Source organism: Barbatula barbatula, assembly GCF_947034865.1.
Source record: "Barbatula barbatula genome assembly, chromosome: 19".
In the NCBI taxonomy this organism is placed as follows: domain Eukaryota; kingdom Metazoa; phylum Chordata; class Actinopteri; order Cypriniformes; family Nemacheilidae; genus Barbatula; species Barbatula barbatula.
In genome coordinates this window covers 20,815,521-20,837,023 of record NC_136782.1, presented here as the reverse complement: position 1 = coordinate 20,837,023, position 21,503 = coordinate 20,815,521, and the positions used below count along the sequence as shown (strand labels likewise).

General features: G+C 38.9%; 1 protein-coding gene across 1 annotated transcript in view; it reads left to right on the top strand.

Annotated features, from left to right (window-relative positions):
* The window catches only part of dscamb (Down syndrome cell adhesion molecule b), a gene marked incomplete at its 5' end in the record, with an annotated part of 95,545 nt that extends 74,413 nt beyond the window's left edge, over positions 1 to 21,132 (top strand). Inside the window, 22 exons of the mRNA XM_079481533.1 lie at positions 5,234 to 5,430; positions 5,824 to 5,920; positions 6,099 to 6,227; positions 7,589 to 7,756; positions 7,891 to 7,961; positions 8,145 to 8,385; positions 8,529 to 8,675; positions 10,915 to 11,070; positions 11,282 to 11,415; positions 11,646 to 11,799; positions 12,727 to 12,844; positions 12,991 to 13,154; positions 13,243 to 13,341; positions 13,488 to 13,676; positions 13,765 to 14,055; positions 14,546 to 14,722; positions 14,871 to 14,901; positions 14,990 to 15,105; positions 15,187 to 15,336; positions 16,440 to 16,637; positions 16,814 to 17,116; positions 20,418 to 21,132. Coding sequence (XP_079337659.1) covers positions 5,234 to 5,430; positions 5,824 to 5,920; positions 6,099 to 6,227; positions 7,589 to 7,756; positions 7,891 to 7,961; positions 8,145 to 8,385; positions 8,529 to 8,675; positions 10,915 to 11,070; positions 11,282 to 11,415; positions 11,646 to 11,799; positions 12,727 to 12,844; positions 12,991 to 13,154; positions 13,243 to 13,341; positions 13,488 to 13,676; positions 13,765 to 14,055; positions 14,546 to 14,722; positions 14,871 to 14,901; positions 14,990 to 15,105; positions 15,187 to 15,336; positions 16,440 to 16,637; positions 16,814 to 17,116; positions 20,418 to 20,791 — 3,704 coding nt within the window. The 3' untranslated portion in view covers positions 20,792 to 21,132. The remainder of the gene's footprint in view (positions 1 to 5,233; positions 5,431 to 5,823; positions 5,921 to 6,098; positions 6,228 to 7,588; positions 7,757 to 7,890; positions 7,962 to 8,144; positions 8,386 to 8,528; positions 8,676 to 10,914; positions 11,071 to 11,281; positions 11,416 to 11,645; positions 11,800 to 12,726; positions 12,845 to 12,990; positions 13,155 to 13,242; positions 13,342 to 13,487; positions 13,677 to 13,764; positions 14,056 to 14,545; positions 14,723 to 14,870; positions 14,902 to 14,989; positions 15,106 to 15,186; positions 15,337 to 16,439; positions 16,638 to 16,813; positions 17,117 to 20,417) is intronic.
* Positions 21,133 to 21,503: the final 371 nt, after the last annotated feature.

The following is a 21,503-nucleotide window of genomic DNA, read 5'->3' as shown; positions in this document are numbered from 1 at the left end:
CACTATACACACTAATCATATTCAACATGGCCATCAAAGTGGAAAACGCAAATGGAGTTATCACAGCTAAATACCCACCCAGCCATAAATGCTGGTCCAAACCGCTTGCTTGCTTGCTGTGTAAGCACTGGAAGAATTGAAATGATCCGTGATTACAGCTCAGGCAGTTTTACTGTAATTCATGCTATAGGAAAATCTAAATATTTGCCCTATTTTTGGCTCACAGGGCTTTGACTCTTCAGTCTCCATTATGAGTCTCCGCTGCACTATCTGACGATCATATTTCATGCCTTTTAACCCTGGCATCTCTCTAAAGCGCTTTTGAATGCTTCATTGAACGGACAATAAAAGCCATTAAAGGCTACATACTCGCCACAGTTTGACTAATCTATTGTTTGTGTGTGTCATTTTCTTAGTCACTCTGTGTCTGGATGTTATTTGCATTTGTTGCTCCTTTGTTGTTTGATTATGCAGAAACAATAGCTGTGTTTTAAATAACCGCTGTAAATAATGCGAAAGCACGGCAGCTTTTAGCGCGGGGTTCGTTTCGACCAATTCTAGGTCTTTTTTTCTGAAACACTATTTTTGAATATTGACCGTGTACCAGTTCCGCTTTCCATTTTCGACACTTCTTGTCTATCATTCTGCCTTTTCTTTTTTCTCACATAATAAAATAATTTAAAGGTAAATTTTTTTGAGGAAGTATTGACAGAAATGCAATATAATATACATAACTTTGTCTTCAGATGTGAATGAAACGTTACGTTTTTATTTTCTTAGAATGAGCTATTTCTACATACACCGCGGGTCCCCTTTATGGAATTGGCCATGTTGTTTCTACAGTAGCCCTAAAGGGACAAACTGCTCTACAGGGCGTGTTTTGTAAATGTTTTATCTCCTTCAGCAAAGAAGCGAAAACGTAACAGCATCTTAGTTCTGTGTCAGCCACCGTTGTGCTTCGAAAGGGACGCCGTTGGTTGCAATTGGGCAATTCCAGCGTTATGGACGTGACATTTTGCGTTATAAAAATGCTCAGAGAATCTTTTTCTTACGAATATATTGAAGTCTGTGAACACATTTTCTCGTTTAAAAAAGCTAAATGAATATGCGTTATGGATCGGAGACGTCAAACTTTGTAGGATTTCTGAAATGAAGAAAGATTGCCTAAAATAGTTACTTTATTTTAATTTTCATGTTTCACATTTATGAGGAATATGTAGCGTTATGGATGAGACAATCATGAAAATGGCACTTACTAAAGTCAAGCACTAAAATGCTATAAAACTTGAAGAGAGATATCACATGGGTATTTAAACCACCAAATGTTGACATCTGTGCTGTTAGCATAGTAAAAACCTTTGGTAAAACCTTAATTTCTTCATGGTAAGGTCGATGTTATCACGGAATTGTCCAATTCTCAACCTCACCACTAGATGTTGCTAAATTTCATACACCGGACCTTTAAATTCCAATTTTTTTTTATATATGCAAGAAATAGCGTATTGCTTGTTTTGTGTCCTAAGGTTATGCATCAACGCTGTAAGAAGCACAACCTCTTATAGTAAATCACTAAATTAAACTACTGAATCTCCCGTGTTTGACAGTAGGAAGTAGAAATAAACCTTCAAACCTGTTGCCTTTAGTGTTTTTGCAAAACGATTGATTATTAAAAGCGAATATTTGTAGCAGCATTTAATTCTTTTTCTAATAAGAACCTTGCAGTGTCTGTGAGCGTGAAGCTATTAATATCTGTAAAAAAGATCACCCTGTTACCTTTCTTGAGGCATGAAAACCATGCGTTCAAAATCACCACTTTATAGGATGACACCATCTGTGTACCGTGTTTGTAAGAAGACAACAGTTACTCAGACGCTGTCGTGAATATCAACCTTCCCTTCTCCCCGTGGCTTTGCCCGGTTTGTTTAATAATAGTTATGTGCTGCTCTATGGCTGCTGAAATGAATGAAGGGAGATTCTGTTTGATGTGCAGTTATAACTGCCATCAGCGCTCCCTTCTCTCTCTTTATTACAGAAGACTGTAATATTGCTGGATATTAAAAATATACATCAACTAAGCTGTAATGGGAATACCATTTAGAGCCGCTCTCGCCGGGAGCACCTCTGCTGCTGACTTCAACACTTTAAATGAGATTATACGCACTGCTTTGGTCATGTACTAAGGTGAATTTTCAAAAGGAGAACTTGGATGCTATTTTAATGTCTTCTACGATGTTGGAAGAAACGCATACAGTAGTTAACACGCTTTTCAAAATAGGAATCCCATTCATTTTGCCCATAGGATATTTTCTGTTTGTTTAATGTGCGAAGTATGCACGATAAAAAGCAATGTCGCGAGAACTTCATTTTTAACTGCTGATGTCTAGCAAAGATCTAGCAAATAATAATATGTTTACATTATTTGCATAGATATCTGAATGTTTTGCATAAATAGGTACAGTAAAGCCAAAGAAAAAGATCTGAAGACAATTCCTATTTTTATTAATCAGCATTTATAGACTTGTTGTGGTCATTCAGATTCAAGTGTGTGACAGAGTCATCCAACAGCAATGTGAAAGACTGACAGCATGACAAGACACATAAACGCACAAAAACATTTCCTAAATACAAATAAAAAATGACATTTTCTGTAACAGAAATGTACCATAAAGTATTTTTTACAGGATATAAGGATAAATATTTAATTGTTTTCTTGTTTTTTTCTTGGAAACTGTAATCTTACAGTTTTTTACTGTATTTCAAAAAGAAACTGTAAAAAAATGTATCTTGTTAAAAAATGAATTTTCCTGGCAGCTATTTTAAAATGTAAAATAACAGGCTTTTCATGTATCATTTTAATTTCCCCACATTTTTCTTGTAACTTTTGGGTCTTTTCCTGTAAATTTAAGATTATTACCGTATTTAAAAAATAAACTGTGAAAAAAAAATCTTTCTGGGACGCCAGAAATAAACTTTAATTTAAAATGTCCCCCAATTTTTCTTGTAAATGTGTTGTCTTTTTCTGTAATTTTACGGTTTTTGACTGTTTTTTCCAAAATACATATAAATCAAACATTAAAATTACTTTTTTTGTTCATTTCATGTAAAAATGTTTTTAACAGTGTACTGTTGTATTGCTTCAATGTGAATCTTTTCTGTTGTTTTCACCTGTCACACATCACAGATGTTTATACCCAAATCCTTCAGTCCTCACATCAGTGCTGGTGTCAATCTTTAGAAAAAAACTATTTCTGTGACATTTCGAGCCTATTAAAAATATACACGTTTAATGTACTCAACTAAAAATCCAAAGAAATGAATTAACGATTTCGTATGACAAGCTGCGAAGGCTTGTAAGTAAATAAGAGATGAGGGTAAAACGTTTACAGCCCTGAGTATGACACTCTTGATCATGTCAGCTTCCGTCACCTTGCACCACACTTAACTCCACCAGCCCACCGTTCTCTGTCATGGTCATTTTATTATTCAACAGTTGGTTCCAGTCCTTAAATATGATTGGATGAGAGGTATTAAACATGAGAACTATTATAAACATAATGTAGTAGTATTAATGCAACGAGTAGTAACTCGACCACTGCACAACATAACGTCACATGCTATAAACCGTTCCGGTTTGTGTTGGGCTAGTGTCTAATCATATAACTATTATATTATAATTTGCTATTATATAACAATTTGCTGAATGTGTCCTGTAGTTTGGTCGCATTTAAAGAAAGCGTACGGTACATTGACATCTAGTGGTTGAGTTTGGTATCGCAGAGTCTAAATTCAAAATATTGGAGAGACAAGTTTAGCAAAGTAACGCTTCTTCTGGGTTTCTTGTGCTTGTTATCAGAAAACATCTACATGTGCTCTATTGTTTGTGAATGGGAAGTTCTGTTGGGGTCACAAAAGTGCGTAACGTTTGTTTATGTTCTTAAGATGAAACCGTCTATACCATCTTACCGCCGGAGGATGCTGATTGGCTGATTTTAATTCATGCACACCCATGTCACTGGTGCTGTTATCGCTGAGTGAGACAAACAGAAGGATCTATATGAATAATCGAAGTGTGCTCATGATTTAATCATAGCCGTGTCTGCTGGAGAGAGAGAGAGAGAGAGATGCTCACTGCTCCAGGGTAACAGGGTTTCAGACAGTGAGGGGATGAAACGGGCCTGTGCCTTGTCTCTGAGTTCTTTTTTATCTGCCCTTTCAGTGCGAACAATTTGGTTTTACTTTGCCTTTGTTATCTCAGTCTGGAGAACTACAGTATATCGTTTTAGAAAGAAGCTGACAAATATTAATATTCATTAACTGTTATTGAAAAAAATGAAATTAAATAATACAATGTCATATTTTTATGTAGTATAATTGTTTTATTGTAAGTAAATTAACCATAATGTGTCCAGATGTTTTGATTTTACATTTGAAGAGTTTGCAAAAACAGATCACTCATGTGTTCATACATCGTGTCTATTTTATTGTGTTATCATGTTTTTATTGAGTTATTATTACTTAATCAAAACAACACAACCGCAGTTAAATTGATATTAACTGGAAGGCACAATTTAAAAAAGTAATAATTTTATGTTTTTGCAAATGAAATCTTCATTTAGCCAATTTCTTTATCAAAGAAGCCTGCATTGTAGAGGCTATAGACTGTTTCATCTTAACAATATAAACAAACATTACTGCTCATGCGCACTTTTGTGACCCCGACTGAACTTCCGGTGCACATTCACAAACAATAAAGCGCCTGTAGATTATTTCAGATAACAATTAATAGAAACCCAGAAGAAGCGTTACTTGGCTAAACTTGTCTCTCCAATATTTTGAATTTAGACTCTGCGATACCAAGATCAACCACTAGATGTCAACGTACCGTACGCTTTCTTTAACCGTGACCGAACTACAGGACACATTCAACAAATTGTTTATTTAATCAAATGAACATACAACAAAATTCAACAAATCGTTTATTTAACAATATTAATATACAAGAAAATAATAATACAAATTAATATTAACATAAATTAAATTAAATATAAATATTTACATTATTAGAAACTCAAACCAAAAGTTAACTAGGGGTCAGACGCGTATGCGTTCGATGAAATAATCTATATGAGACCTTGCCGTTTAAATGTTAATGTTTAAATGTAAAGGGATGATGTTACAGTATAAATCTCTTACGTAAATGAATATCATTTCATACATCTCTTTGTCTCCTCAGTCCCTGCCATGATCACATCTTACCCTAACACGACCCGAGCAGAACAGGGTCACATGACTGAGATGAGCTGCACTGCTCATGGTGAAAAGCCCATCAAGGTTCGCTGGGAAAAGGAATCTCATATCATCAACCCAGACACAAGCCGCTACGTGGTAAATGTGAAAGAAGTGGGCGATGAGGTCATATCCACCCTGCAGGTGAGCTATAAGACGCCACTCGCTTCCGGCGGCAATGCATTTCTGTGACATATTAATGTTGTCCTGGTCCAGATGCCCTGACAGACATGATTTTCTGACGGGTTCTCGATAGCTCGTGTTTGTCTCCCTTACATTAAATATGGATTGCAGCTCATTTCACTTGAATAGTTTTAGAGAGAGACATGATGTTTTAAAATAAGGTTCAATTCAATGGAAAAAGTGGTGACATATAATGAACGTCTCAGTGGAAGAAGTTTATCTAGGTTTCTTTTCATTGTATTTAGAATAACGTGTCTACATATAAAAAACATATATAATATATGTAGGTGTGTTGAATTCTTTGAATTCCCGAAAGACCATAAACATTTACATACATTGCAACATCGCCCACAGATCTTACACACCATAAGAGAAGATTCTGGATTTTTCTCCTGCATTGCGATCAATTCCTATGGTGAAGATAAGGGAATCATTCAGTTGATAGTACAAGGTAAAGTTTGTGTTTGTTTTTTTCTTTAGAAACGATGAAACTAACGTCAATTCATTTCACCTACAAATCCTCTTTTAATATATTTATATATATATTTTAGAATGATAGCGTAGATTCAAATGTTGGGCAACAAAATATGTTGTCTGTTGACGTTCACCCTAAAAACATTCCTCCAAAGATCGTCCGGACCCTCCTGAGGTTGAGATCCGAGAGGTGAAGGATCGGACCATTGCCCTTCGCTGGACAATGGGCTTTGATGGCAACAGTCCTATAACAGGATATGACATCAACTATAAGAACAAATCAGGTGGGATACTGTGACGTCATTCGTTTGTGTTTCCTGTATCTCAGTGGTATGAGCATTGTGTTAACAACTCAAGGTTGTGTGTTGGATCCCAGGGGATTGCAGATACCTATGTGTAGATGTATAGGATAATGCAATGTAAGTCACTTTGGATAAAAGCGTCTGCTAAATGCAAAAATGTTAATATATTACAATACTCCTAAAGAACTGCTAACTGTTTTGAATTACTATGGTGATTTTTAAGCAATGCAACACATTGATATTGTGAATTAAGAAGAATATATATGATTGGGAATATGACTGGACATAAGTTTAAGTTGCACATTTTTATTAATTATTTCTTTATTAATCTAACGTATTAAACGGTAACGCAAATAGGTTTTACCACACCTGTTAGCACAATGTATGTCAAATATGTACCAAATGGCATATACAACTATAATTATGAATTTGATAATATTGAAAGTTTCCTAAATGAAAGAATACTATCATATACTATACAATTACCCAAAGTCAAATGTTTAGATGTAGTATTTTAGTGTCTTATTTACCAAAGTAAATACTGTGAATAAATTACAGAGTCTTAGAGTTTTACTAAAATTTTATAAATTTACTATAGATTATAGCACATAATATTGAAGTATACTGGAGTAATTACAGTCAAATCAAAAATTATTCAGACACTGGATATATATATATATAAAAAATATTTTTTCAAATTTCCAAAAACCTTGTTTTGTTTATTGTGTATTCAATTTAATATCAATGAAAACTGCAGCTGGTTGGTTTTGATTTAAGCCATAATAACAAAACAAGATTAAACACAACAAAAACATGATAACATAATAAAAAACAAGAGTTTGGAGATCTTTGAAAATGAGTTATCTCCTTTTGAAACCAAACTCTTCATATGTTTACTAGTTGTTGCAGGACACTGAAGTTCATTAATGTAAGTGATGATAGCAAAATAAAGTCAACTGTGACATATTATACCCAAAGATTCTTCCTTCAGTGGACTACCAGTAAAATTGATATCAATTTGAGACCAAGTTATCAATTATTTTTATAAAAGCGTGTTTTGCTCAAGTGTTTTTTTTTTGTTTTACACCACAGATTGAACAAAATAAGCACTGTTAAGTAATACACACCATTCTATCAAAGTTATCTGACATCATCAAGACGAATTTGTCATATTTACTGTTTTCTAAACCACGCCGAATAAACTGTCTGAATAAAATGTGGGTTGACTTCTTACTATTTGGTTTGACAGCTTCATTAATACGGTACGCTGCAATACATAAATAACTAAATATGGCTCTCGCCGCTTCATTAGACATTATTTGTCTTTTTCCTCTGTCCCGTAGCTTCATGGGCCTCATCTCAAATGACCAAAGACGTCTCCCCTCAGCTGAACCAGGCCACCATCATTGAACTCCACCCTGCGTCCACCTACAACATTCGCATGTTTGCCAAAAACCAGATTGGAGAAAGCAGGCCGAGCAACGAGCTCACCATCACCACCGATGAAGCACGTGAGTGTGAACCATTTCAGCTGATGTGTAACTCTGAGGGCTCATGTACCGTGTGGATGTTTCAGACATTTTACGATCTGTGCCGCCCCCTAGTGTCCGAGTCTCACTGTTTAACCTGCACGTGATCGTTTCAGCACCCGATGGCCCTCCTCAAGATGTGCAGCTGGAAGCAATCTCCTCGCAAAGCATCAAAGTCACGTGGAAGGTACTGGTGGACTTTTAAATATTATACAGACTGTTGATAGCATTTTGGGCATACTGTCATCTTCTGTGCCTCTGAAAATAAAGCTCAAGATCCGTTGAGGATGGATTCATGTATTTACGTTGTATGCACCTACTTTGGACCCTTTGTTTTGCACCATTGCCATTTACTCTCCTCTGTGTCCAGCCTCCCCATAAGCACCTGCAGAATGGTTTGATCCGAAGCTATCAAGTGTGCTACCGGGAATACGGGACGGGTGGCAGCCCCCAGTACAACACCATTAACGTGGACACCACTGGAGACGTTGAAACCATAACACTGGACAACCTGAAGAAGTACACCCAGTATGAGGTGCGAGTACAAGCGGCGAACCGGGCAGGCATGGGCCCGACCTCAGAGGAGATCACCATCACAACGCTCGAGGATGGTGAGTGTCTGCATGCTGTTAGCTCATTTCTATCACTCATACTCATTTAGGTACATTATGAACAGAAAATAAACACGATAGGTGTTTATATCTGTATAATATATATTATATCTTATATCTGTGTGTTCTGTGCTTGCTCGCAGTGCCCAGTCGCCCACCTGAGAACGTTGTGACAACAGCAACCACCCCAGAGACCATCTCTCTGTCCTGGTCTGCGCTCCCTAAAGAGGCGCTCAACGGCATGCTGCTGGGATATCGTGTCATCTTCTGGGCCAACCTACCCGATGGAGGTCAGTAGCTCGAACGCTTTCGTGCCTTTTATACGTAATGTATGCTCCTCCCACCCTTCATATCGGTTTCTCATGTTTCCTGGTATATAAATAGACATTAAGTGTTTTAGGTAATCATTTATTTTCATATTATTAGTTCAGAATATCATTTCAAAACAATTACATTTTAGTTATTACAGTCAATAAAGAACATGTTGTTATTATAACACGACTCATTGGGACGCTTGATTCTGATTGGCCAGTCGCGATATTTGCAGGTTCGTTATTCCCAGATAACAAGCTCTCGAAACTAATAACACACGGCGACCAGGATGCGGCAAATCATTTTGACGGGTTTTTGGACAAATTAAATAAATATAAATATGTATTCTAATAACATATATGACATTATATTTACAAATGATTCAACCAAATTGCCTGTTCGTGACATTTGAACGTCTTTTTTACCTTAAAACCCGAAAGTAAACGTCTTTTACTTTTTTTTAAAGTCTGCATTTGGTAAAAATGAGCTGATAAAATATAATCTTATTTTCTCATGTGTAATAATCGGGATAATGCAGAAGCAGGCGGAGGAAATAAGCCCTATTCTTCAATATCTCTGCGATAACAACTGGCTGCCTGTACATTATCCCTTACATATAACTCAGTACTTATTCCTGTAAAGACACTATAACCAAATTGTTTATTGTCAGGTTAAAATAGATATTGAATCGCAGATTGTCAATGTGGTCGAGCATGAAACTTTACACTTACAAATGAACTGTGGTGGCTATAGCGTAAGAGGATAACGCTATGATACTTGTATTTGTATACAGTAGTAAAGATGACCATATACATATCCATGGTATTAACATTGTAAAATAGTTTCGCTAATACCTTAATAATACTATGTTTAAAAACCATGCCAGTAAACTTGTTTTTTCATATTTGCATTTTCTTTCATGTGCAATACTGTGCAATTCATGTGCTGCAGTTCGTCTTCAAACCACCAGGAGTCACTGTGGCTTCGTTTGAAGAGAATTAGAAGGAGCAGAACAGGGGCCAGTAGACATATACAGAAGACCATGATTATTTCAGAGAATCATCAATAATATTAAATTAAGCTAACAAGTAATTAGGTCACGTGATACTGCCGTTTGAAGCAGTTATAATTTCATAACGTAAGAGAAAAGAGAGAAATCGTCTTCAGTAAAAGTTGTATATGCTGCTTTGCATGAAAAAGTACTGTTATACTACTTAAAATATTTACTTTACCATATTTTGTCATCTATACAGCAAACAGCAGTACCAGAGAATTGGTCTGAACACATGAAATGAATATGGTTTACAGATCACTAAAAGTGTTGGATATAAACAGTATTGAAATGCATTACATCATATTGCATTTGTGTGTTTATCAGTGGCTGTTCTGGTGGAGTTCAGGCAGTGTTAATGGGATGCTTCCCCCAAAAACGAAGATTCTGTCAACATTTACTCACCCTTACATTGTTCCAAATCTGCACCCGTGTTTTTCTAAACACGCAGGAAGAAATTTGGAAGAATGTCAGATCTCACCCACCATTAGTGGGGAAAATAAATATAATGGGAGTCAATGGGGGGTGAGATTTGTCAATCTTTCAGATATCTTCCTGTATGCAGGTTTGGAATCTGAGGGAGAGTAAAAGACGACAGAATGTTCATGTTCGGGTGAACTATGTTCAGAAATGTAAGGGATATAAATGCGCTATAGTGAGTGGCTCGTTTCTTTTTAGAGGAGGAAACCGTAAGTGTCGGTTTCCTGTTGGCTTCATGTCCTTCATGCCTGTGTCTTTCGTCGAGAGCCGTGCACATGCGGTGAAATGATGGGTGGCCATGCTCGGACTGCAATGCAGAGCTATTAATAATTGAAGTACTATAAGGCAGTCTCGATGCACAGAATCAAGGGCGAGACGAGCAACGCTGGCCACTGTGTTACAACGCTTATACATAACTGTTACAATGCTTATGATAAGTTCGGACCTACTTTGTATACAATGTAGCTTTAACTACCGCGTGTGTGCGTTGCATGCGTGCATGTTTTTAAGTTGGACTGAATGCAGTGACACTCTTCCCAGGCTCTAAACCTATACGGAACGACAAATGTTAATTTATACGCATGCGTTAAATACAAATGTGCATTTTCTTATGTAAGTACACAATGTTTACAGACACTGAATATGAAATGAAACGTATGATTTAAATTCACTCGTGTGTATTTCAGAGCTGGGAGAGATCAGAAACATCACCACCAGCAAGCCTTCATTAGAGCTGGAACACCTGGAGAAATACACCAACTACAGTATTCAGGTGCTGGCCTTCACTCGAGCTGGAGATGGAGTCCGTAGTGAGCAGATCTTCACTCGTACCAAAGAGGACGGTGAGATTCAATGCCGATTGAATCGTGTTTCACAGTTTAATGCAAAGAGCCATATTCAAGTTGACTTCCTGAAGAGGTTTAACACTTTGTTGGTGTTAGTTTGAGATGTGAATACTCGGCAGACGCAGGGCGTAAGGGTTGGATCGTGTTAATTCTTTAAATATTGAAATAAATAATATAACAATGAAATGTATTTCTCCTAATGAATCAGTTCCTGGACCTCCAGCTGGAGTAAAGGCGGCTGCGGCCTCCAGCTCGGTGGTGTTTGTTTCCTGGCTGCCTCCACTCAAGCTCAATGGTATCATCCGGAAATACACCGTCTTCTGCTCTAATCCCTACCCCACGGTGAGGCCTTCAAACCCCGTACACAAATGATACCATCTAACATTATATCAGTTAAGCGCACCCCAAAAATGTCTAAGAGACCATTTGTAGGACCCTTCAAATGACTTTTTCCTTAATGATGCTAGAAGTCGTCACATAGTTAGCTATTGAAAAATTAGAGCCTGAAATGTTGAGACGGAGAGATTCTTAACGGAGCATTAAGATCCACTTTTATTTGTCTGCCGCTGCAGGTGCACAGTGAGTTTGAAGCTGCTCCCGATGTTTATTTGCGGCGTTTGACCAACCTGAACCAGAACTGGCAGTACAGCATCTGGGTCGTGGCCGTGACTTCTGCGGGTCGGGGAAACAGCAGTGAAGTCATCACCGTAGAGCCCCAATCTAAAGGTACGAGTTGCCAAAACAAGTACTTTGACATTTAGTAGTGCGTGTCCCTTTAAAGAAATCCCTTTAACGAGGAACCATAAAAGCTAGATTATTTTATCGTATAGTTTGAGCTGTACTGTAAGATTTATCATTACTTTATCGACGAGGTGCAAGGTTGGAGGCGGCAGCGGTTCTTAGTGAGGTTTAACATGGATGGAACGGTCACTCTGCACAGATTGCAGTTGTATATGTGGGACAATGGTACTGTACATACTGTAGTGGTCAGAATTGAGCATGTGGCCGCTTGAAAGTTGAATGTAGAAGTCCACAATGGTTAAAGAGGAAGCAAATAAAACCATAAGCGTAAATGCCGCTCATGTATTTTATTGACAATAATTAATCGGCGTTATAATCAAGTATTCAAAACATGAATTAGTTTAGCCTCAAAAAGAACAGATGTTGTCATTTAGTAAATCTTTTGGTAAAATAACGCTGGGTTAATAAACATTGACAATAGCCGCAACCAATGTTGTTATAAACATGATGCATTGGTACAACCATCAATCAAACAAACAGTATTTTTGCATGTTTTTTGTTTGAGTTTCGAAGCCAAATATTTATGATTCTATTTTGAATTCTGAGAAAGATATTTATCACTAATGCAGTCTTTTAAGTTACTAACATACACTGTACTTAAACATTGATTTAAATGTAGGAGTTTCAAGAGGTGTGTGGTTCAATGTGAGGAGCCTCGAAGTTGAGCATTGTCGGTATAACAATGATTTCTGGTTCCATGTTGCCCGAAGATGCCTCCCAATAGCTACACACAATGAAAAAGGGCCTAACACTGATCTCTGTGGCACTCTGTATTTCACTTGTGTGGGACACAACCACTTTAGACATTTTACAGAAGGGTTGGTTTCCTAACAGCACTGTTTGTTCTTTCAGCCCCTGCTCGAATCCTGACATTTAGCGGCACTGTGACCACACCCTGGATGAGAGATATTGTCCTGCCCTGCAAAGCAGTGGGAGATCCTCCTCCTACCATCAAGTGGCTGAAGGGAAAGTATGTTTCATTTATTTAAAAAAAGTTAATTCTAAATGAAAGATTGTAGTGGTTACACACACATGTTGCTGCAAGCCTCTGTTTAAAAGATACGTCTTTTCTTGGATGTTTATTTTCCTATAAAGCTGATTGTGATTTCCATGCAGTAATGGTACACCTGCTCCAGTTTCCATCGATGGTCGTCGCAGCACTCACACCAATGGCAGCTTTGTTATTCGAACAGTAAAAGCAGAGGATTCTGGGTATTACAGTTGCGTTGCTAGTAACAACTGGGGTTCAGATGAGATCATGCTAAACCTTCAGGTTCAAGGTGCATTTGAGATCACATAATCATAATATGATATGTTCATGATTCAGAGAGCTCTTTCGTTTCAACGTTTACTCTTAAAATATTTTAGTGCCTCCGGACCAGCCACGTCTCACAGTGACCAAAACCACAACCACCTCAATAACGCTGTCCTGGATTCCTGGAGACAATGGAGGAAGCTCCATCAGAGGTTAGACTGCACTCGTATACAGTTTACGTCATAAATACTATCACACCGGTCTTCTTATCTTTTATCTTGGTAAAAACTTATAGCTTAAATGCAATGGATAAAAGTGTCTGCCAAATCTGTAAATATAAGTGGTGTCCACTGTTTAGGCTACATTCTGCAGTACTCTGAGGATAACAGTGAAGAATGGGGCAGTTATTCCATCAGCCCGAGTGAGCGATCTTACCGTCTTGAGAATCTGAAGTGTGGTACGTGGTACAAGTTTACCCTGACGGCTCAGAATGCGGTCGGTCCAGGTCGAATCAGTGAAATCATTGAGGCTAAAACCCACGGCAAAGGTACGGTCAATAAAAAATCACAATTTTCACAACATAGCATGTACTTTTACTGAGCTTAGAATTACATTACATCTCATTTGTTAATCAGAGCCACAGTTCGCCAAAGACCATGAGCTTTTCTCCAGTATCAACTCTTCCCGCGTGGAGCTCAACCTGATTGGCTGGAACAACGGCGGCTGTCCAATTGACTCCTTCACGTTGGAGTATCGGCCAGTGGACACTACGAAATGGACCATGGTAAAGCGTGATTCCCTCACCAAGAGCCACGTTCTGTACGACCTTCAGGAGGCCACCTGGTACGAGCTCCAGATGAGAGTGGGCAACAGCGCAGGGACAGCGGAGAAAAGGGTGCTGTTTGCCACTCTCAATGTTGACGGCAGTGAGTAATCGCTCTCATAAGACCATCCAGGATCAAATCCAGTGTTGTCATAATTTAATGTTTGGAAGAATTTGCAAAACATTTTCCAAATCACAAATATATGTTAAATCAAGCTATAGCATTAGTTCCGGCAGCTGATCATTCAGCTCATGATCAAACTACCCTCATCCACCTCCAACAGCACATTACAAAACAACGAGTACTCGACTTTCTGATATGCCTCTTCATAAGTCTCTTCATGAGTTTAATTTTAATTATGTATTACACTTAAATGTCGTTAAGAACTAATCTGTTTGTTCTGTTTACCCTAAGGGGGGGTTATAGCGCCCCCCCCCCCGCTCTTATTCATGCTGGCTGCATGGATGGGCAGGGAGTTTGCCCAGAACAGAACCACACCGCCATTTTTTTCCTGACAGAAATGGGTTACTCTCAACACAGATTCAAACATAAAGATTGTGTAGTAAACACACAAACTTTGTTCCATCTCCAGGTACAATCGCGCCATTGCCAAAGACGGTGGACCCAAGTCAAGAAAACAGGCAGGGTAATGAGGGACTCAAGATGATGGTCACAATCATCTGCATTCTGGTGGCTATCTCCATGGTCTTCATTGTTCTTCTGGTGTTGAGGAGAAGGAGGAGAGAACAGAGACTCAAGAGATTGCGAGGTGTGTATTATCATCACATAACAGAATAAACCATCTAAGCTCTGAGAAATGTTGATGTTCCTTAATTCATCAGATGTTTGTGCCATAGATACCACAGTAGAAGTTCCTCTTCATGTTTTTGATTGATATATTTCTCATTGTTAAACAGATGCGAAAAGCCTGGCTGAAATGTTAATGAGGTAAATATCCAATACGATACTGCCCTAAAAGTCCGTGGCCGTTGAAGCGATTGAGTAATGTTGCGTATTTTTGGATGTGTATCTACAGTAAAAACGCACGTACCCCTGACACCGTCAACAAACAGCAACAGACTCTTCGGATGCACATCGATATCCCACGTGCTCAGCTGCTCATCGAGGAGAGGGACACTATGGAGACAATCGGTACGCTTGCGATGGCCTTTAAAGTCGTTGTTTATGTTATAGCGGTCTTCTGGGCTTGAACCTGTTACCTGTGTCCTTCAGATGACCGATCCACAGTTCTATTGACGGACAATGACTTTGGCGAAACATCTAAACAGAAGTCATCAACCGTCACCCACACAGTGCACTACCAGTCTCTATCCCAAGCCACTGGACCACTGGTTGATGTCTCTGACGCTAGACCTGGTACAAGTAAGAGCTAATCATATCGTACCAACACAAGTATGTACTTTCTTAGGAATTAAAGTGCACACTTCTAGCAAGTATGTGAACCTGAAAACAGCTCCAGCATGAGCATACAAATAATACTTGAGGTCTTAGTCCTGGATAGATGCTTTGAAATGAGTTCACAGGAGGGAATACCTGTGCAAGAGCAGGGTTGTCTACTCATTGAAGGCTTCAGTGGCGCTGAACTGATGAAAGTGAGTCGTGATTAGATCCATTCAGCAAATGTGCTGATTCAGGTGGATTCACTAATGCAACTCACGATAGGAAACCGATGAGATCCGACTGTACTGTGCGTGGATAATACAGACCTCACTGATGATGTCATAACTTTATCAAAACTATGGGTAATAGAAGACAGAGGCTTGCGGTTTGCAATTTGTTTTATGCCATAGTAGTTATTTTATAGTTTTTCAATGGGTTGATTTTCTAAATCATTCAGATTTAGTTCAGGTACTTTGGTAATATAGTGTTTACTATTTTTATTGTAGTTGTACTTTCCATGTAGATGTAGTCTTTCAGTATCTAATGGTTTCCACAATAAGGTGCTATTTGTTAATGCATTTCCTCAAATAAACAAAACTAAAGGTAAAACAAAATAGTTAATTGTTAGCTAATGCATTTATTAATAGCACCTTATTATAAAGTGTTACCACGAATACTTTGATGAACTTTTTAGCATTAAAACCCTTTTGAGTGTTATTCCAGAAGGATTTAAGGATGTTCTCTTGGGATGCCAAGAACAGTTCTGGACATACAGAATATTGCAAATATGACATACAGTGTATAAAGATTCAAAAGTCTTTATTTCATGTTATAATTGTCATTGACCTTACAGTGAAGATAAACCGTGAAAACAACTTCAGGAGCTTATAGCATTGTTAACCGTTTCAAAAAGTCGTTAAAGATGAATCTCTATATAATAAACAGAATTTGTACTTTCTCGGTACATGTTTAGCACACGTGGAGTTTGTTTAGAAATAAGTATGCTTTGTAGTGATCGTATTATATCATGGCCTTTGGGCAGACCTGTTATCTTGAATCAGTTGTGAATATATGTGTTACTTTAGACCCCACTGCCCGCCGCACGGCTAAAGCAGGTCCAGCCACACGCAGCCGCTACGCCAGCCAGTGGACCCTGAACCGTCCGCACCCTCCCGTGTCATCACACACTCTCACGACTGACTGGAGGCTGCCCACACCCCGCGCCACAGGCTCCGTGGACAAAGAGAGCGATAGCTACAGCGTCAGTCCCTCTCAGGACACGGGTAAACACTAACCTGTTACATAAATGAAGATCACATCATAAAAAAGCTCAAATGACACAAGCACATACTGTACATCGGGTTGGTTCATAAATGTCTTCTACAGTGAAACGTTTTATTCGGTGAAAACCAAAACATGCTCATCCAAGTGTTGACAAACGGTGTGCATCTTCTCACAGACCGGGCTCGCAGCAGCATGGTGTCTACAGAAAGTGCCTCTTCCACGTACGAAGAGTTGGCCCGTGCCTACGAACACGCCAAGATGGAGGAGCAGCTGCGACACGCCAAGTTCACGATCACGGAGTGCTTCATCTCAGACACGTCCTCCGAACAGATGACGGCCGGCACCAACGACTACACAGACAGCATGACGTCCAGCACACCGTCAGAGTCGGGCATCTGCAGGTTCACCGCTTCCCCACCGAAACCACAGGACGCCAGCCGGGTGATGAATATGGCCGTGCCCAAAGCACACAGACCAGGTAAGCGTAAAACAGTCTGCCAGAGCTTGTTTCAACAAGTAATTATTCACCCTCGTGTCGTTCAAAACCTGTATATGACTCTTTCTTCGAAACACAAAAGAAGATATTTTGAGAAATGGGTCGGCGACCAATGTTCTTCAAAATATCAAAGTCATACAGGTTAGAAATGTGTGTTTTATGTATTGTCTTTGTTTTCTTATGTGTGCGTGTTGTTTTTCCGCAGTTTACCAACTCAGCTGTCACTCTTCTCAGAGTCGATCCTAGACATTTGGGGCCCTAAGCAAACCTTTGTGGGGGCCCTTGTCTGGTTAAATTTAGATAAACAACACTGTAAACTTTGATAAATAAAAGGTAAATAATTATTAAACCACATTATTTAAGTCAAGCGTGATTCTGGAACCATCTAGCTGTTAAAAGTTAACACACAAATGTGGTGTGTTTTTACTAACCAAATGAAAGATCAACAAAAACAAAACATGATAAATATAGTTTACCCACGAAAGCTAAGCATACGAAAACACATCAATAATTCTCTAAATGTGATGACACAAACATGACATACTATCATGGGCAAACAAACAGTGGATTGCAGTGGTGTTCATTATAGCTGAGACTCACATGAACACTGTACAGTGTCATTCCCTTTAAATGCTTGAAGTTAGAAACGTGAATATTAATCAATAACCTATGTAACTTTGGAGACGGTCCCTAAATTGACACTATCGAACGTCCATTGTCAAACCAAATTTATGCTTGTGAATAAATACTGAATTTGTGAATCTGGCTTTGCATAATTTGGCAAAACTAAATAAGACTTTGACATAAAACACATGCCTTCTTGTTCTTCTACTTCGCATTGTTGGCGTTTTTCCCCTACAGGCGAATAGTTATTTTATATCCATGGCCATGTGTAAACATGCTTGTCATTACCTGCCACGCACTACACGATGTCAGAGACATATTATGCCAAAGTAATTCAACAAATGAAGAATTAATATCAAGTATTCATCCGCAAGTTATAAAAATAACATCTTGTTTACATTATAGTGTTTTTGATTCGGTACTCAAGGGGGCCCCCGGTGGCGCAACCTGCATAATCTGTGTGTAGGATCGGCTCTGAATCTTCTGATGTGCTATCGGTTGCTGTGTTGAAGGCCGCGAGCTAGAAAGCTGCTGTCTAAACACATTGCCGTGTTCTTTTAGCATCAATGGGCCAAGCGTGGCCACCGTCTGGCCCTCCCAGGGCTGATCTTGGGTTACAGGTTTAAGTTTAGCGTTACCGTGTCATTGTGAATGCGTCTGGGTGCTGTCGTGCGCTCACATGAAGCCTTCGGTTAGTGATATCACCTGCCAGCGTTCCAAAAGGGCGCACGGCATCCCACGTGTGGTCGTCTGTCTATACAAAACAGCACTTTACCATCACAATAGTGCCATTGAATTTGATATGAACTCAAAGCACCATCCTTATTGGAAGAGGTCTTGTGTAATACTGCACCCCTCATTATGAGAGTAACGTGTCCAAGCTCGTTGTCGCGATATCCCAGATGCCACTTATTTAATGGGCCAAACGCATGGAGTAACATAACACAACTCATTTTACTGAAAGAGAAAGTAAGTTAGTTAGCTGTATTTTTGGAGTTATTATGGCTTGAATCAAAACAAACCAACTGCAGTTTGACTGATATTACATTGGAATACCCAATTAAACAGTTATCTGAGTTATCTCATTTTGGAAATAAACTCTTCAAATATAATAATGCTTAAAAGGGTCTATTGTCTAACATGACGTTTATTGGGTTTTTTAACTTCAGTAGTATAATTGCAAATTTTTTGACGATAATAAGACAAAATGTATTAAATGGAAGTGCAAAGGGTTAAAAAAGTCAAAATAAAGGAAAAAGATTTAAATAATTCAGACGGGATTATTTTCTCACAGTCCGCTATCTACCTAGACAGTCGTTATTGAATGTAGGCTACTCTATGTTTTGCAGAGAAGACAATCCCAGAATGCATTGAGACATGCTCAATAGAAATGTAAACCAGTTAAGTACAAATATGTAATATTTGAAAAATTTCTCACAAAAAATTGGGTGTATTTAATGTTAATTGCATGCCGTATTGTTTATCTATTATCAATGTATAGTTGAGAAGGATACATAAAAGCTGAAGATGGAGGTTCAGGAACAGAGCTTATAAAGTATCATTGCAATGTAATTGTAGAGGGGTAAATTCAAAATGACATTTAAAAAAGGAAACTATTTGTACAGTAGGACATACTGTATAACATTACGTCGCACATGCTACGGTTTGTGCTACGAATACATTTAATAGTGTAGCACGCGTGCGATACAGGTCGATAGGTGCATTAGACAGAGCAGCTTGTTTGTGTGAAGTGCGTTTGTTGTTGTGCTTGTTCGTGTGTGAGGTTTACTGATGGTGCACCACCGTCGATTCTTTTTGCATCGAGTCAATCAATCTAGAGCCCGACGGTCTGTGCGATGCGGGAAAACATGGAATAAATCACGAAAGCGAAATTCTACTATTTAAATATGTCATCTGCTTGTTCTGCGTGGATTTGTCTGTCGCTTGACATACGAGGACATGAACACATGAACTTCATCCACAGAATTGATCGAACTTTATTGTGCACGCATTTCACTGTTTGAGTGACGCTACTGTCAAACACACTGAAGAGGACCCGTCAAAATAAAAGTCTGCTTATTTTTAACCAGATGATAAAATAATTTACTTGTAGTAAATGTAAAAACTGTAGCAAACACTATAGTGTATACTTTAATATTAAATAGTTTCAAATATACTATGGTACACAACTATAATATACAGTATTTTTATGGACAAATGTATTTACTACTGTATAAAGCATTAAAAATGCAGAACTCTGAAAAATTAATTTGGTAAAAAAATAAAATATGGCACTTCTTTATCCATTTGTATAATGTTAATGTCCTTTTTCAGTTACCTGTCTATGTATGCGATGACCTTCACTTGTGCTTGAAGTTGTGCTACAACTGTTTGGCCTGTGCTTCAAAACTTTAAACTCCTGCAGCACCGGTGCTTTGTGCAAAAAAAGTTAACATACAGCACTGCTATATATCATTTAAGTGGCAGGACGTCATAACAGGGTTTAATAAAACCTGTTAATAACATCGTAAATTATCACAACTATCAAAGGCCAAACTCAATACTGAACGTATCATAAAAAGGTCGAGATGTTGATTGTGAACAAAAGGATTTATTTCATCTCTGAGAACTAACACGACTCATGCTTGTCTCGTAGGAGGTGAACTGGTCCATCTTCCCCCTTACTTACGCATGGACTTCCTGCTGAATCGGGGAGCGGCCTCTTCGGGTCGGGAGGCCACAGGACAGACTTGTATGGACCCGCAGAAGAGCCGAATAGCCAAGAGGCCGGCCCTGCTGGCCCCCACGCCCTCTGAGACCCCCTCGTCCGCCCTCTCCTCCTCCTCCGGCCCCCCCAGCAGAGAGCCAGTACAGCAGTGGCAGCCAGGATCCTCCTCCACACTGCCACAGCGCGAGCCGGGCGACCTGGCCCAGGCCGCTAAACTCAGCAGCTCGCAGGAATCGCTGCTGGACTCCAGGGGACACCTGAAACAAAGCAACAACCCCTACGCAAAGTCCTACACACTGGTATAACACAGGACTAAAGCTACGGACCACATTGCACTCTCACACGAACACACACAAGCGCGCGCCCGCGGGGACCTGCTGAAAAAGACGAGCGCTTTTTCCGATTCAGAGATGAGTCCTGTACATACATTCTGAATTACTAAAGAAGTGGATAGTTTTCTTTGCATCTGTCTATCTTTCTTTCTAGCTCACTATCTCTGATGGGTTTTTTTTGACACTTTCTTTCTTTCTCTCTTTCTTTCGCTCACCTTCCTCTCCTGCCCTCTCTTCTGACCAAGCTGGATTTTTTTGTAAGCATTCATTTATTTTCAATACAACCGTTATGGAGATTGCCAAAATTATTTATTTAAATTGACAGAGGAACTACTTTTGAATTTAAATCGAGGATAATTCTATAGTCATTATTATTATTATTATTATATAAAAATAGAGAAAATGGTCAAAAAATTGGTTAAAGGCGGCGGATGCGGTCAGCTCTACAGGAGGATGTGGCTTTCTTTATCCATGACTCTTTCTGTTTTGATGAGGTGCAATCGGCGGTTTCGTGGCCGATGATCGCCACGGCCTATGTGACATGTGATGATCGCCGACGACATGGAGAAACGACAACGAGTCTGGCGGAGGAGACACGCGTCCGCCTTTTCAAGTCGTCTCAGAATGTTGTGCTTTCTAAGGACTGCATGGGCACCTGAAAATAGAAAATCGATTTCAAGAGATA